The sequence below is a fragment of the Somniosus microcephalus genome, chromosome 27 (assembly GCF_052327205.1).
Source record: "Somniosus microcephalus isolate GS21.2 chromosome 27, FLI_Smic_1.0, whole genome shotgun sequence".
Classification (NCBI taxonomy): Eukaryota; Metazoa; Chordata; class Chondrichthyes; order Squaliformes; family Somniosidae; genus Somniosus; species Somniosus microcephalus.
Window position 1 is genome coordinate 9205630 of NC_141013.1, and position 16466 is coordinate 9222095.

General features: G+C 47.1%; 1 protein-coding gene across 2 annotated transcripts in view; it reads left to right on the forward strand.

Moving 5' to 3' along the window:
- The window catches only part of coro2ba (coronin, actin binding protein, 2Ba), a 248999-nt gene that overhangs the window by 153939 nt on the left and 78594 nt on the right, over positions 1 to 16466 (forward strand). For both annotated transcript variants that reach the window (XM_085968481.1, XM_085968482.1), the window contains exon 2: positions 5879 to 6079. In XM_085968481.1, the coding sequence (XP_085824607.1) occupies positions 5879 to 6079 (201 nt within the window). The remainder of the gene's footprint in view (positions 1 to 5878; positions 6080 to 16466) is intronic.

Below are 16466 nucleotides of genomic sequence, written 5' to 3' on the forward strand. Positions count from 1 at the left end.
TAATGACCAGATCATCTGTTTTTAGTGATGTTGGTTGAGGGATAAATATTGGCCCCAGGACACCGGGGAGAACTCCCTGCTCTTCGTTGAAATAGTGCCCTGGTATCTTATACATCCAGCTGAGAGAGCAGACGGGGCCTCGGTTTAACATCTAATCCGATAAGACGGCACCTGCTGACAGTGCGGCGCTCCCTCAGTACTGCACTGAGGAGTGTCAGCCTGGATTTTGTGCTCAAGTCTCTGGAGTGGGTCTATGAACCACATAGACTTTTATGGTTCAAGAGGCGAGGGTGCTACCAACTGAGCCACAGCATGACATAGAAACATAGAAGAGAGGAGCAGGAGTAGGCCATTCGGCCCTTCGAGCCTGCTCCGCCATTCAATGCGATCATGGCTGATCATCCAATTTCAGTACCCGGTCCCTGCTTTCTCCCCATACCCCTAGATCCCTTTAGCCTTAAGAAATATATCCAACTCCTTCTTGAATATATTTAATGAATTGGCTTCTACTGCCTTCTGTGGTAGAGAATGCCACAGGTTCACCACTCTCTGGGTGAAGAAATTCCTCCTCATTTCTGTCCTAAATGGCTTACCCCTTATCCTTAGACTGTGACCCCTGGTTCTGGACTCCCCGACCATCGGGAACATCCTTCCTGCATCTAGTCTGTCTAGTCCTGTTAGAATTTTATAGGTTTCAATGAGATCCCCTCTCATTCTTCTAAACTCCAGCGAGTACAAACCCAATCGTCCCAATCTCTCCTCATACGTCATTCCTGCCATCCCAGGTATCAGCCTGGTGAATCTTCGCTGAACTCCTTCCATGGCAAGAACATCCTTCCTCAGATAAGGCGACCAAAACTGCACGCAATACTCAAGGTGTGGTCTCACCAAGGCCCTGTACAACCTTTAATGAGGTACAAACGAATGAGTAAGCACAGCTGCTTCTGCCCGAAATAAATGGAGCACTTAAGATGCTGTAACCAGCAAGTCTGAAATTGGCATTAATGCAAATGAATAATGGTTATTGCTTATTGGCTGATATAAGTGAGTGCCCGTTTTAAATGTGTACGCGTTGAGTGGTGGCGATTGTATCTGCAAGGGCACCTTGTACAGCCAGCTGTCCAGCACATCAGGGAGTCCAACACTTGTCCATTTCTGTTTTTGGCTTTCCTGTAATTGCAGGAAGAGCGGGACTGTTGTTTTTCCCTGGATTGCCTCATTCATGCAGGAAGTGTGTTCTTGGAGTTCATCTGGTTCCATTGTTAGGTCAGCCCGTCTGTACAGCACTGCGTCCAATAAAAGCCAATCCCGGGGAATTGAGAATCCTCGGCAGTGAGATGAAAAGAATGGGTTTCGCCCTTACCCGTTACTGATTTAATTTACCCCGTAAATCACGAGGAATGAAGTCATCTGTGAACAAACAGAACTTCACATTCCACATATACCGTGACTGCGAAAAAGAAAAGTCATTTTAGAGGGAGGGCTGTCTTCGTGGCAAACTTTTTTTTATTTGACTACCAAATATTTTTTTCTTTGTGCGCCCCTTTGAAGGTAGTTAAACAGCATTGGGAGGAGTTATTCTGACATCTGCAGTAAGTGATTATTTTATTCTGCTGCCTTTTGATCCCAGCTCTGTTACCAGACCCCCCTCTCCTCCCCCCACCGCATATCGGCAACGCTGTGCTATAACCGAGGCTGCGCTGTGCTGTAACCAAGGCTGCGCTGTACGGTAACCACGGCTGCGCTGTGCTGTAACCGAGGCTGCGCTGTGCTGTAACCGAGGCTGCGCTGTGCTGTAACCGAGGCTGCGCTGTGCGGTAACCGAGGCTGCGCTGTGCGGTAACCGAGGCTGCGCTGTGCTGTAACCGAGGCTGCGCTGTGCTGTAACCGAGGCTGCGCTGTGCTGTAACCGAGGCTGCGCTGTGCGGTAACCGAGGCTGCGCTGTGCTGTAACCGAGGCTGCGCTGTGCGGTAACCGAGGCTGCGCTGTGCTGTAACCGAGGCTGCGCTGTGCTGTAACTGAGGCTGTGCTGTGCGGTAACCGAGGCTGCGCTGTGCTGTAACCGAGGCTGCGCTGTGCGGTAACCGAGGCTGCGCTGTAACCGAGGCTGCGCTGTGCGGTAACCGAGGCTACCCTGTGCTGTAACCGAGGTGGCGCTCATGCACCCCAATGGAGCGAGGCACCACCTCAAGAGGCACAGCTCTGACGGCTAATGTAATCTCCTGCTACCCGTATAACTGGGTGCTGTCAATCACCACAGTACCAGGCTGAGACCTCGGCCTACACAGACAGGTCAGGAATGCAGCTTCCATTATTCCTCCAAAACACTTTTGTTACACTTCACTGATTACAAGCAAAACACAAATTTTTTTTATTTTATTTCAGAAGCTGATTAGCAGATGAAGTTGTTCTGCCCATTGGGTTAAGTTTCACCCATGCTTTCACCCATGCTGCATATAGACTTAGATGTAACTTATTGAGTTCTTTCAGGTCATTTTGTCAGCTGTGGCCCAGTGCTACCACATAATTACTCGATTCACTGGCATTGTAGTGCTACATCCGTACAGCTGTCTCCTCTGAGTCAGAAGGTTGTGGGTTCAAAGTCCCACTCCAGAGACTTGAGCACCATAATCTAGGCTTACACTCCAGTGCAGTGCTGAGGGAGTGCTGCACTATCAGAGTTGCCGTCTTTCAGATGAGACGTTAAACCGAGGCCCCGTCTGCTCTATCAGGTGGATGTAATAGATCCCGTGGCCACTATTTTGAAGAAAAGCAGCGAGGTTCTCCCCGGTGTCCTGGCCAATATTTATCCCTCAACCAACATCTTTAAAGCAAATTATCTGGCCGTTATCTTATCATTGTTTGTGGGAGCTTGCTGTGCACAAATTGGCTGCCGCCTTTCCTGTTGTAAAACAGTGACTACACTTCAAAAGTACTTTGTTGGCTGTGAAGTGCTTTTGGACACCTTGAAGTTGTGAAAGGTGCTGTATAAATTTCTTATTTTACATATGCTGCAAGAGTAGGGATACACTGGAGTGATTACAAGGCTGTGGGATAATTAAAAATGATTCTAATGGTTGACTAATATTGTCTGGAGACTATTATGAAGTATTAATCTCGTGTGGGATTCCAACAGTATTAGAGCTGTAATAGCAAAGCTTAAGCAGTTTATAATTGGTGCCTCAAACCGGAGATTAGATTAATGCTTTGAAATCATTGAACTAAATTTGTAATAAATGTGCATACTGCCCCAATTTGATTGAGGGGGTTGGTGGTGATGATGGTGGCCATTCGCACTCGAGATTTAATGTCATCACAGGTGGCGCTTGAGATACAAGGGCAGAAATCGCAAGACCCTCGCTAGGCACGAGCGCGCGTGTCGCAGTTACGACATGGCACCACTGCTTCTGTGTCCGCACTTGCTTCTAGCGATCTCCTGTACTGTACTGGTGCTGAACGACCCAGCTTCTGCCCAAAATCTACTTTCCATCAGAGGTGAAGGGCTGAGACCTGTCCTGTGGGACTGAAGCGAGTAGGCGACAAAATATGAAAAGAAAGAAAGACTTGCATTTCTGTAGCGCCTTTCACGACCACCGGACGTCCCAAAGCACTTTACAGCCAATGAAGCACTTTTTGAAGTGGAGTCACTGTTATAATGTAGTAAACACAGCAGCCAATTTGCGCACAGCAAGCTCCCACAAACAGCAATGTGATAATCACCAGATAACCTGTTTTAGTGATGTTGAATGAGGGATAAATATTGGTCACGACACCAGGGATAACTCCCCTGCTCTTCTTCAAAATAGTGCCACAGGATCTTTTACACCCACCTGAGAAAGAAAACAGGGCCTCGGATTGACATCTCATCTGAAAGACGGCACCTCTGACAGTGCAGCACTCCCGCAGCACTGCAATGGAGTGTCAGCCTGGATTTATTGTGCTCAAATCTCTGGAATGGGGACTTGAGCCCACAATCTACTGACTCAGGGGCGAGTGTGCTACCCACGGAGCCACGGTTGATAAGAAACTGTGTCGCCGTTAGTATATGCTAAGTTTAGGTTTTTTCAGTCTGTAGATTGTAGGAGTGCAGCAGAGTGAAGGAGGGAATAAATTCCAGTCTTCAGGCTGTGGGAAAGAATGAGTTAGATCAGGAGCTTTGACTTCAAAACCATGAGGTTACAGGGACAAGGGAGCCGATTATCAGACAAAAACAGCCGGGGGGGGTGAGAGTTTATTTTACGCAGCGTGTTGTGATCTGGAACGCGCTGCCTGAAAGGGCGGTGGAAGCAGATTCAATAATAACTTTCAAAAGGGAATTGGATAAATACTTGAAAAGGAAACATTTGCAGGGCTATGGGGAAAGAGCAGGGGGGAGTGGGACTAATTGGAGAGCTCTTTCACAGAGCCGACACAGGCACGATGGGCCGAATGGCCTCATTCCGTGCTGTATGATTCTATGATTTGTGGAGTAAGATTTGGTCTGTTCGTTATTGCTAGTGAAATTGTAAAAGTGTTGTAAAAGAATGTACAGGAAACTTTGGTTTATCCGGAGGTTGTATGTCCGGAAATCTCGATCTACCGGCAGAAATCAGGAGCCGTTTTGTTAGGTTTTTTTTCTTCTCGTGGCTTTGTTTTCAACAATCAGGCTCTGGAAAGTCTCTCTGAAGCTGTTGCTAAGCTACAGAGATGCTTCCAAGGTACGGGCCGACTGTTTACAAGCTGTTGCTAAGCAACAGTGTTTGTTGTCAGATACGGAGATGAAAACCTCCGTATGCTTCAACATTAACTTTGTATGTCCGGCAGTTTTGATAGATCGGCAACAGCTCGGTCCCGTCGGTGCCGGATATAACAAAGTTTCCTGTAGTTACGATTTTGTCAGAAGTATGGCAGGAATGACCTGGGATGGCAGGAATGACGTATGAAGAGAGATTGGGTCGATTGGGCTTGTATTCGCTAGAGTTTAGAAGAATGAGAGGGGATCGCATTGAAACTTATAAAATTCTAACAGGACTAGACAGACTAGATGCAGGAAGGATGTTCCCGATGGCGGGAGAGTCCAGAACCAGGGGTCACAGTCTATGGATAAGGGGTAAGTCATTTAGGACTGAGATAAGGAGGAATTTCTTCACCCAGAGAGTGGTGAAGCTGTGGAATTCTCTACCACAGAAGACAGTTGAGGCCAATTCATTAAATATATTCAAGAAGGAGTTAGATATATTTCTTAAGGCTAAAGAGATCAAGGGATATGGGGAGAAGGCAGGGACAGGGTACTGAATTTGGATGATCAGCCATGATCTCATTAAATGGCGGAGCAGGCTCGAGGGGCCGAATGGCCTACTCCTGCTCCTATCTTCTATGTTTCTATTCTGTGCTGTATGATTCTATTATTTGTGGAGTAAGATTTGGCCTGTTCATTATTGCTAGTGAAATTGTAAAAGTGTTGCAAAAGAATGTAGTTACGATTTTGTCAGAAGTAGGGAAATCCTGGTGAATCGATTCACAACCGCGGGAAGTCTCTCTTCTGTTTTGCCTAACTGTGTGCCGGTGTTAAGGGAGCAGCTCCAGTGAGGCAGAGGGTGATAGGCCTCCTACATTTCACTGACTGGTGTCAGATGCACAGTGAGCCACGGATAGATCTGCGTTTATGGTTCAACCATAAATGTGTTCAACCATAAATGTTTTTCGATGCTTTGGCAACATAAGATGTACCTTGTCATCATGCCAATAAAGCGATTTGAATTGAATTGAATTGAATTGAATAGTGGGACATTGGGCTGAATTTGCTTCACCTTGTGCTTGCTGCCACTGAGTGTTAGCTGTGAGCGGGAGTCCCCTGGTGCACCACATTAACACATTTTTGTTGCACTTGCTCGGCAGATGTCATGGCGCCCACAGTACCGCAGCTCCAAGTTTCGGAATGTTTACGGGAAAGCGGCTAACCGGGAGCACTGCTTCGACGGCATCTGCATCACCAAGAACGTCCATGACAACCACTTCTGTGCCATCAACCCCAAGTTCCTCGCCATAGTAACCGAGACTGCTGGTGGAGGGTCCTTTCTAGTCATCCCGCTGGAACAAGTAAGAACCATTTCCATGGCAACGTGAAGCCATAGCAACCTTGAGCGTAGACAGGATCAAGTTGTACACTGTCCAGGAAGTAGCACTCGGTGCCAAAATCCTTTTTCAGACCTCCACACAAAAGAAACAATAAATAAATTAAAACGGGAACTGGGATTATTTTTAAAGCTTAAACGCTTTCTGCTTGGAAACATTCCTAATAGCGCAAATACGATTAAATAGCGTTATAGATGTAAAGAGGGGATTGAGGCTGGTGTTCCAGTTAGAGGGATTACTGGAGCAGCAGATAGCAAGCAGAATGTAGACATGGTGAGAGGAGAAAAAAAGACTTGCATTTATATAGCGCCTTTCACGACCACTGGATGTCTCAAAGCGCTTTACAGCCAATGAAGTACTTTTTGGAGTGTAGCCACTGTTGTAATGTGGGAAACATGGTAGCTAATTTGCGCACAGCAAGCTCCCACAAACAGCAATGTGAGAATGACCAGATAATCTGTTTTTGTTGTGTTGGTTGAGGGATAAATATTGGCCCAGGACACCAGGGAGAACTCCCCTGCTCTTCTTCGAAATAGTAGCCATGGGATCTTTTACATCCACCTGAGAGAGCAGACGGGGCCTCGGTTTAGCGTCTCATCCGAAAGACGGCACCTCCGACAGTGCAACACTGCTTCAGCACCGCACTGGGAGTGTCAGCCTAGCTTTATATGCTCAAGTCTCTGGAGTGGGACTTGAACCCACAGCCTTCTGACTCAAAGGCGAGTGTGCTGCCCACTGAGTGACAGCTGACCAGGGAATGGGGAAAGAAAGAGAGAGAAAGAAAGAAAGAAAGACGTTGCTGTTTGTGGGAGCTTGCTGTGCGTAAATCTGCTGGCGCGTTTCCCACATTGCAACAGTGACTAGACTTCAAAAGTACTTCATTGGCTGTAAAACAATTTGGGACGTCCTGAGGTTGTGAAAGGCGCTGTAGAAATACAAGTTCTTTCTTTTACTAAAAGGGTCATTGATGTGATTTAGCTTTTCTGACAGAATGTGGGGCCCACAGTGTCTTCTTATTAAATGCACCATGTGAGACATGTCAGATGTCTCAGGCCAGCTGCTGGGTGAAGCAATCTGGCTGGATCGCTGCCCCGAGGCTTAGGCAGCAGTCACTGGGCACAGCTGTCGGCACCGCGTGACGGGTTAGCCTGACAGGGTGGGAACCCAGATCCTGCCACATTGCGTTTGATCATTCAAATCGGGAAAAAAAAATGTTTGTCAGAAGTGGGAGTTTGGAAAAACCTGAAGGCCACGGGCAGAAACCGGCCTGATGTATCTGGACTTGCCAGAGCACCCCTCGTGGCTCCGCTGGTGAATCCATCCAGCGAGGCTGAGGGGGTCATCTAGGGGGCGGGAGGAAGCCCTGCCTCGTCCCCGCCTCGATCAGGGTGGGGGGCGGTTGGAAAGGCGGGAGAAAGCCCAGCCTTCACCGTGTCGGTGCACAAGTAAAGAACGGCCACTTGGGCGAGGTCCTAAAGAAGGCTAGCATCGGTGGATCCGGTGCGACTGGCCAGAGGCAACGCCTCCCCGAGGAGGAGCCAGACGGCAAAGATTTCACAGCTGGAGGGGGTGGATGGGGGGTGGGGGGGGCCACAGAGCACGGCTGGGGGAAGAGAATAAAGGGGAAAACAGGTAGGGGGAAGAATCGAAAGCAGAAAAACAAACTGGCTTCAACCAAAACACATCCTCGAACCATCAGCAGATCTGTGAGGAGTCTGTCGTGTGCCCACGGGGAAGCTGACTCCAGTACAAGGCCCGAATCCCATCGTTAATGAGTAAAGCCATAAAGCCCACCCTGAGACTAACCGGCAGAAGATTACACAGCACAATGTAATGCCCCTTAAATATATTTCATGCACTTGGTTTAATTAAAACATCCCCTGCCACCCGCCCCCCCCTCCCCCACTCCCCGACCTCCTTCATAATCAGCATTGTGCGAAAATAACAACCAAATACTTGCAGTCGAGTGAGAGCAGCCTGTCATTGCTGGCACTGGGCCAACGGAATGAAATTATCGACACAGGTGCCTCACTTTTAATGGAAAATGAGTCAGTTTAAATGAATTCTGCAGCAGGGAGGTGTAAACAACAAGCCCAGCAGCCCCATGGCAACCCAATATTCTACCCACAATGCCAGCGGTCTATAACTAGTCATTTATTTCAGCTGCAGTTATCACCGGCTGTTACATCACAGTGAGCAGGAAAAATAGCTTTTGTTTCCCCGTGGTCTTTGTGTTTGTCACACACTGTAGTCTCCAGCAGCACTTCCCAGACCCGCCCCCCTCCTCCACTTAGAAGGACAAGAGCAGCAGAACACCATCACATAAGAACATAAAAAATAGGAGCAGGAGTCGGCCATTCGGCCCCTCGAGCCTGCTCCACCATTCAATAAGATCATGGCTGATCTTCGACCTCAACTTCCTGCCTGATCCCCATATCCCTCGATTCCCTTAATATCCAAAAAATCTTATCGATCTCTGTCTTGATTATACTCAACGACTGAGCCTCCACAACCCTCTGGGGTAGAGAATTCCAAAGATTCACCAACCTCTGAGTGAAGAAATTTCTCCTCATCTCAGTGCTAAATGGCCGACCCCTTATTCTGAGACTGTGACCCCTGGTTCTAGACTCCCCAGCCCGGGGAAACATCCTCCCTGCATCAACCCTGTCAAGCCCAGTAAGAATTTTGTATGTTTCAATGAGATCACCTCTCATTCCTCTAAACTCTAGAGAATATAGGCCTAGTCTCCTCAATCACCTCCCAAGTTCATAAGAACATAAGAACATAAGAAATAGGAGCAGGAGTAGGCCAATCGGCCCCTCGAGCCTGCTCCGCCATTCAATAAGATCATGGCTGATCTGATCCTAACCGCCAATCCACTATCACAGAACCATCTCCTGAATCTAACAGAATTAGACACACGAAATAGGAGCAGGATCAGGCTACATGGCCCCTGGGCTCGCTCCGCTACCCACAGGGCCATGTCCGATCCGAACCTGGACTCATGTCCAAATTCCTGCCCGCTCCCCGTAACCCTTAATTCCCTTTACTTCTAGGAAACTGTCTATTTCTGCTTTAAATTTATGTAATGATGTAGCTTCTACAGTTTTTTGGGGCAGCATATTCCATGGACCTACCACCCTCTGAGTGAAGTAGTTCCTCCTCATCTCAGTTTTGAAAGAGCAGCCCCTTATTCTAAGACTATGCCCCCTAGTTCTAGTTTCACCCATCATCGGGAACATCCTCCCCGCATCCACCCGATCCAACCCCTTCACAATCTTATATGTTTCAATAAGATCGCCTCTCATTCTTCTGAACTCCAATGAGTAGAGTCCCAATCTACTCAACCTCTCCTCATATGTCCATCCCCTCATCCCCGGGATTAACCGAGTGAACCTTCTTTGTACTGACTCGAGAGCAAGTATGTCCTTTCTTAAGTATTCCAGGTGCGGTCTCACCAATACCTTGTACAACTGAAGCAATACCTCCCTATTTTTATATTCTATCCCCCTAGCAATGAAAGCCAACATTCCATTGGCCTTCTTAATCACTTGCTGCACCTGCATACTAACCTTTTGAGTTTCATGCACCAGGACCCCCAGATCCCTTTGTACTTCAGTACTTTCCAGTTTCTTGTCATTAAGATAATAACTTGTTCTACGATTTTTCCTGCCAAAGTGCATAACCTCACACTTTCCAGTATTGTATTCCATCTGCCAAATCTCTGCCCACTTACTTAGCCTGTCTATGTCCCTTTGCAGGGTTTTTATGTCCTCCTCACTCACTACTTTCCCTCCCATCTTAGTATCATCTGCAAACTTTGATATGTTACACTCGGTCCCCTCCTCCAAATCGTTAATATAGATTGTAAAGAGTTGGGGACCCAGCACTGACCCCTGCGGAACACCACTAGTTACTGATTGCCAGTCTGAGAATGAACCATTTATCCCAACTCTCTGCCTTCTGTTAGATAGCCAATCCTCTATCCATGCCAGAATATTACCCCCAATCCCGTGATTTTTTATCTTAAGCAATAATCTTTTGTGTCAAATGCCTTTTGGAAGTCTAAATACACTACGTCCACTGGTTCCCCTTTATCCACCCTATATGTTACTTCCTCAAAGAACTCCAGCAAATTTGTCAAACATGACTTCCCCTTCATAAAACCATGCTGACTTTGTCCTATTAAATTATGATTATCCAAATGTCCTGTTACTGTCTCCTTAATAATGGACTCCAAAATTTTACCTACCACAGATGTTAGGCTAACCGGTCTATAGTTTCCAGCCTTCTGTCTACTGCCCTTTTTAAATAAGGGCGTTACATTAGCAGTTTTCCAGTCTGCCGGGACTTTTGCTGAGTCCAGGGAGTTTTGGAAAATTATTACCAATGCATCCACAATCCCTACCGCCACTTCCCTCAAGACCCTAGGATGTAAGCCATCAGGTCCAGGTGATTTATCTGCCTTGAGTCCCATTATTTTACCGAGTACCACTTCCTTAGTGATTTTGATCGTGTTTAGCTCCTCCCCCCCTTTAGCCCCCTGTTTGTCCAGTGTTGGGATATTTTTAGTGTCCTCTACTGTAAAGACTGATACAAAATATTCATTCAGTGTTTTTGCCATCTCCATATTTCCCACCATTAATTTCCCGGTCTCATCCTCTAAGGGACCAACATTTACTTTAGCCACCCTTTTTCTTTTCATATAACTATAAAAACTCTTACTATCTGTTTTTATATTTTTTGCTAATTTACTTTCATAATCTATCTTCCCTTTCTTAATCAATCTTTTTGTTATTTTTTGCTGTCTTTTAAAGTTTTCCCAATCCTCTATCCTCCCACTAGATTTGGCTACCTTATATGCCCTTGTTTTTAGTCGAATACTATCCTTCATTTCTTTACTTAGCCACGGATGGCTGTCTTTTCTTTTACACCCTTTTCTTCTCAGTAGAATATATATTTTTTTGGAAGTTGTAAAATAACTCCTTAAATGTACACCACTGATCATGTATCGTCTTACCCTTTAATCTATTTTCCCAATCAACTCTACTCAATTCCGCTCTCATACCTTCATAGTCTCCTTTATTCAAGCTTAGCACGCTTGTTTGAGATCCAACCTTCTCACCCTCTAATTGAATATGGAATTCAACCATGTTATGGTCACTCATTCCAAGGGGATCCTTTACTAGGACATTTTTAATTAATCCTGTCTCGTTACACAGGACCAGATCTAAGGTTGCTTGCCCCCTGGTCGGTTCAGTTACATACTGCTCAAGAAACCCATCCCTAATACACTCAATGAACTCATCCTCAAGGCAGCCCTGCCCAATTTGATTTGTCCAATTAATATGATAGTTAAAATCCCCCATAATTATAGATGTTCCCTTATTACAAGCCTCAACTATTTCCTGATTGATACTCCGTCCAACAGAGTTGCCACTGTTCGGAGGCCTATAGACTACGCCCACTAGTGTTTTTTCCCCCTTATTATTCCTTACCTCCACCCAAACTGTTTCATTATCCTGATCTTTTGACCCAATATCATTTCTCTGTATTACAGTGATTCCTTCCTTTATTAACATAGCCACCCCACCTCCCCTTCCTTCCTGCCTGTCCTTCCTGATCGTTAAATAACCTGGTATGTTTAATTCCCAGGCATTGTCACCCTGCAGCCATGTTTCTGTAATGGCCACAAGATCATACCCATATGTAGTTATTTGTGCCATTAACTCGTCTATTTTGTTACGAATGCTACGTGCATTCAGATAGAGAACTTTCAAATATGTTTTGTGACACTTAGTTCCTGCTTTTGCCCTTTTTATTACTTTACCTTTTACTCCATACCTTCTGTCCCTTCCTGACACGCTCTGGTTTTTAATTTCCCCACTGCTACCTAAGTCTATGACCTTCTCTGTTGTCATTTTTATTATTTGCTCTCTAGGAACCTCCCCCCCACTAGTTAGTTTAAAGCCCTCTCTACAGCCCTAGTTATATGATCCGCCAGGACTCTAGTCCCAGCACTGGCCAAGTGAAGCCCGTCCCAACGGAACAGCTCCCTCCTGCCCCAGTACTGGTGCCAGTGTCCCAGGAAGCAAAACCCATTTCTCCCACACCAGTCTTTGAGCCACGCATTTAACTCTCTAATTTTATTTGTCTTAGCCAAATTCGCTCGTGGCTCAGGTAATAATCCAGAGATTATCACCCTTGTGGTTCTGCTTTTTAATTTGGCCCCTAGCTGCTCAAACTCCCTCAGCAGAACCTCCTTCCTTGTCCTATCTATGTCGTTGGTACCAACATGGACCACGACAACTGGATCCTCCCCCTCCCACTCCAAGTTTCTCTCCAGTCCAGAGGAGATGTCCTTAACCCTGGCACCGGGCAGGCAACACAGCCTTCGGGACTCTTGCTCTCGGCTGCAAAGAACTCTATCTATCCCCCTAACGATACTATCCCCTACCACTACAACATTTCTTTTAACTCCCCCCACTTGAATGGCCCCCCGCTCCACGGTGCTGTGGCCAGGTTGCTCATCCTCCCCGCAGTCCCTGTTCCCATCCTCACAGGGAGTAAGAGCCTCGAACCTGTTGGACAAGTGCAAGGGCTGCGGCTCCTCCTGGATCCCCGTACCTGCCTCACTTCTAGTCACACCATCCTGACCCTGGCCATGGACTACATCTGAATTAATTAATCTAATTGGTGTGAATACCTCGTGATACACAGAGCCCAGGTAACTCTCCCCCTCCCTGATGTGTCTCAGTGTTTGAAGCTCGGACTCCAGCTCTTCAACACGGAGCCGGAGTTCCTCGAGCAGCCAACACTTACTGCAAATGTGATCACCATGAGCATCAATGGTGTTCACCAGCTCCCACATATTGCAGCAGCAACACATCACCTGATCTCCCATTCTATGTAATTAATTAAATTTATTAATATTATTCTTAAATACCCTCTGCCCCGATTCTAGATGGTGAATATCACACCTTAGAAACTATAAACCAAAGAGATTTAAGCTTAAAAAGGGAGAAATACTTACCAACCAATCACTTACCCGCTTTCTGGTGACGTCACACTTGGATTACTTTTTACCTCTCTCCTTCCCTCAGAGTTCCTAGACTGGAGACTGGTAAACCTACCTGGTCTCTGGGGCCTTTTATAGCCCCGCTGCTGCCGCTGAAATTCCCGCCGACACACTGAGGCCTTACCTGGTCTCTGGGGCTTTTATAGCCCCGCTGCTGCCGCTGAAACACCCGCCGACGCACTGAGGCCTTACCTGGTCTCTGGGACTTTTATAGCCCCGCTGCTGCCGCTGAATTCCCACCGACACACTGAGGCCTTACCTGGTCTCTGGGGTCTTTTATAGCCCCGCTGCTGCCGCTGAAATTCCCGCCGACACACTGAGGCCTTACCTGGTCTCTGGGGTCTTTTATAGCCCCGCTGCTGCCGCTGAAATTCCCGCCGACACACTGAGGCCTTACCTGGTCTCTGGGACTTTTATAGCCCCGTTGCTGCCGTTGAATTCACGCCGACGCACTGAGGCCTTACCTGGTCTCTGGGACTTTTATAGCCCCGCCGAGTCACACACACCATCCCGACTTGGACATAAATCGGCCGTTCCTTCACTATCGCTGGGTCAAAATCCTGGAACTCCCTGCCTAGCAGCACTGTGGGAGTACCTTCACCACATGGACTGCAGCGGTTCATGAAGAAGGCCCACCACCACCTTCTCGAGGGCAATTAGGGATGGGCAATAAAAAAAAGAAAGACTTGCATTTCTATAGCGCCTTTCACAACCTCAGGACATCCCAAAGTTCTTTACAGCCAATAAAGTACTTTTGAAGTGTAGTCACTGTTGTAATGTAGGAAACAAGGCAGCCAATTTGCACACAGCAAGCTCCCACAAACAGCAATGAGATAATGACCAGATAATCTGACTTTTTAGTGATGTTGATTGAGGGATAAATATTGGCCCAGGCCATCAGGGAGAACTCCCCTGCTCTTCTTCAGAATAGTGGCAGTTGGATCGTTTACATTCAACCGAGAGGGCAGACGGGGTCTCAGTTTAGCGTCTCATCCGAAAGACGGCACCTCCGACAGTGCAGCGCTCCCTCAGCACTGCACTGAAGTGTCAGTCTAGATTTTGTGCTCAGGTCTCACGGAGTGGGACTCGGAACCTATGACCTTCAGACTTGGAGGTCGAGAGTGCTACCCACAGAGCTACGACTGCCAAGTTGATAAAGGAGGTGTGGTGCACTTTAAGAGCCATTTCAAGTCTTCTCCTTGACTACGCGAAGAGGCCCATAAAACACAATCGCGGAAAATTCCATGCTGACCTACATCCATTCCAGTTTGCACTGGCTTGGCGTGTTTTGCTTTTCAGACTCAAGTGAGCTGGCCTGCAGCCACCTGGCAGCTGGGCCCCTTTCATGATGATCGCTCCCGAGAAAGAAATTCAGGGAATCCGAGCCACTTAAAGGGGTGCTGCCCGGGGTGGGAGAATGTCCAGAGCAGCTCCCTCTGCCATGTCCCTGTCAGCTGTGGCTCAATGGGCAGCACTCTCGCCTCTGAGTCAGACGGTTGAGGGTTGAAAGTCCCCACTCCATGAGATTTGAGCACATAAAATCTAAGCTGACACTCCCAGTGCAGTGCTGAGGGAGTGCTGCACTGTCGGAGGTGCTGTCATTTGGATGAGACGTTAAACCGAGGCCCCGTCTGCTCTCTCAGGTGGACATAAATAGATCCCATGGCACTAGAAACATAGAAGATAGGAGCAGGAGTAGGCCATTCGGCCCCTCGAGCCTGTTCCACCATTTAATGAGATCATGGCTGATCATCCAAATTCAGTACCCTGTCCCTGCTTTCTCCCCATATCCCTTGATCCATTTAGCCTTAAGAAATATATCTAACTCCTTCTTGAATATATTTAATGAATTGGCCTCAACTGCCTTTTGTGGTAGAGAATTCCACAGGTTCACCACTCTCTGGGTGAAGAAATTCCTCCTCATCTCTGTCCTAAATGACCTACCCCTTATCTTTAGACTGTGACCCCTGGTTCTGGACTCCCCCGCCATCAGGAACATCCTTCCTGCATCTAGTCTGTCTAGTCCTGTTAGAATTTTATAGGTTTCAATGAGATCCCCTCTCATTCTTCTAAACTCCAGCGAATATAAGCCCAATCGATCCAATCTCTCCTCATACGTCATTCCTGCCATCCCAGGTATCAGCCTGGTGAAGAACAACTATTTCGAAGAAGGGCAGGCGAGTTATCCCCGATGAACTGGCCAATATTTATCCTTCAATTAACATCACTAAAGAAACAGATTATCTGGTCATTAACTCATTGCTATGTGTGGGAGCTTGCTGTGCGCAAATTGGCTGCCGCGTTTCCCGCATTACAACAGTGACTCCACTTCAAAAAGTGTTTCATTGGCTGTAATGCGCTTTGGGACGTCCGGTGGTCGTGAAAGTCACTGTAGAAATGCAAGTCTTTTTTTCTTTCAACACCGGGACATTCATGTACAACGCGATGATATTTTCCAATGGGTGTTGAGTCCTGGGCATTGATCGTTTGATGTAAGCACACAGAAGAACCTGGAAGCGTTCACGGAGAGGACACGGGTAGTTTTTGTGAGTTTGCGGTGCCGCTGGGGAGCATTACCCCTCCAGGGTAGGACATATTCCTGACGGTTTCATTACATATGGGTTTTGAGATAGTTACACACCGTCAATTAAATGGCAATTTTTCGCAAAAGCATCATACTGATGGGTTTGTACTATAATTTGAATTGTATTGATGCTTTTGAAAAATAAACACATTGGTTGCCTAATTCGTTACGGGGATCAGTATAGTCTCGACAGATAAGTTATCCACAACTCCCACCTCCAACCAACCCCGCCCCACAATTGGTCACCCAATGCGTCCATCATTCACGACCCCCGTCTTCCCAGCCAATTGGAAAGCGAACAGACTTCTTGTTATCCGATTGGATGATTCTTGACTGTCAATCAAACAGCCTTTTCTCCCATCTCCAATATTTTAATAACTAATAAACAAAAGTGTTGAAAGGAAATTGAGATTTTTTAAAATAACGTTATCTATGATTTCTCTCCCGGGGTTTTTGATCGCAGCCGTGTCCAGGAGATTAATCTTTGACACGCTCAATCAGCTCCGATGGACGGGTCACATTGTCCGCATGCCCGATACAAGACTCCCAAAACAAGCGCTCTACTCGGAACTCCGGCACGGCAAGAGAGCCCCAGGTGGGCAGAGGAAACGCTTCAAGGACACCCTCAAAGCCTCCTTGAAAAAGTGCAACATCCCCACCGACACCTGGGAATCCCTGGCCCAAGACCG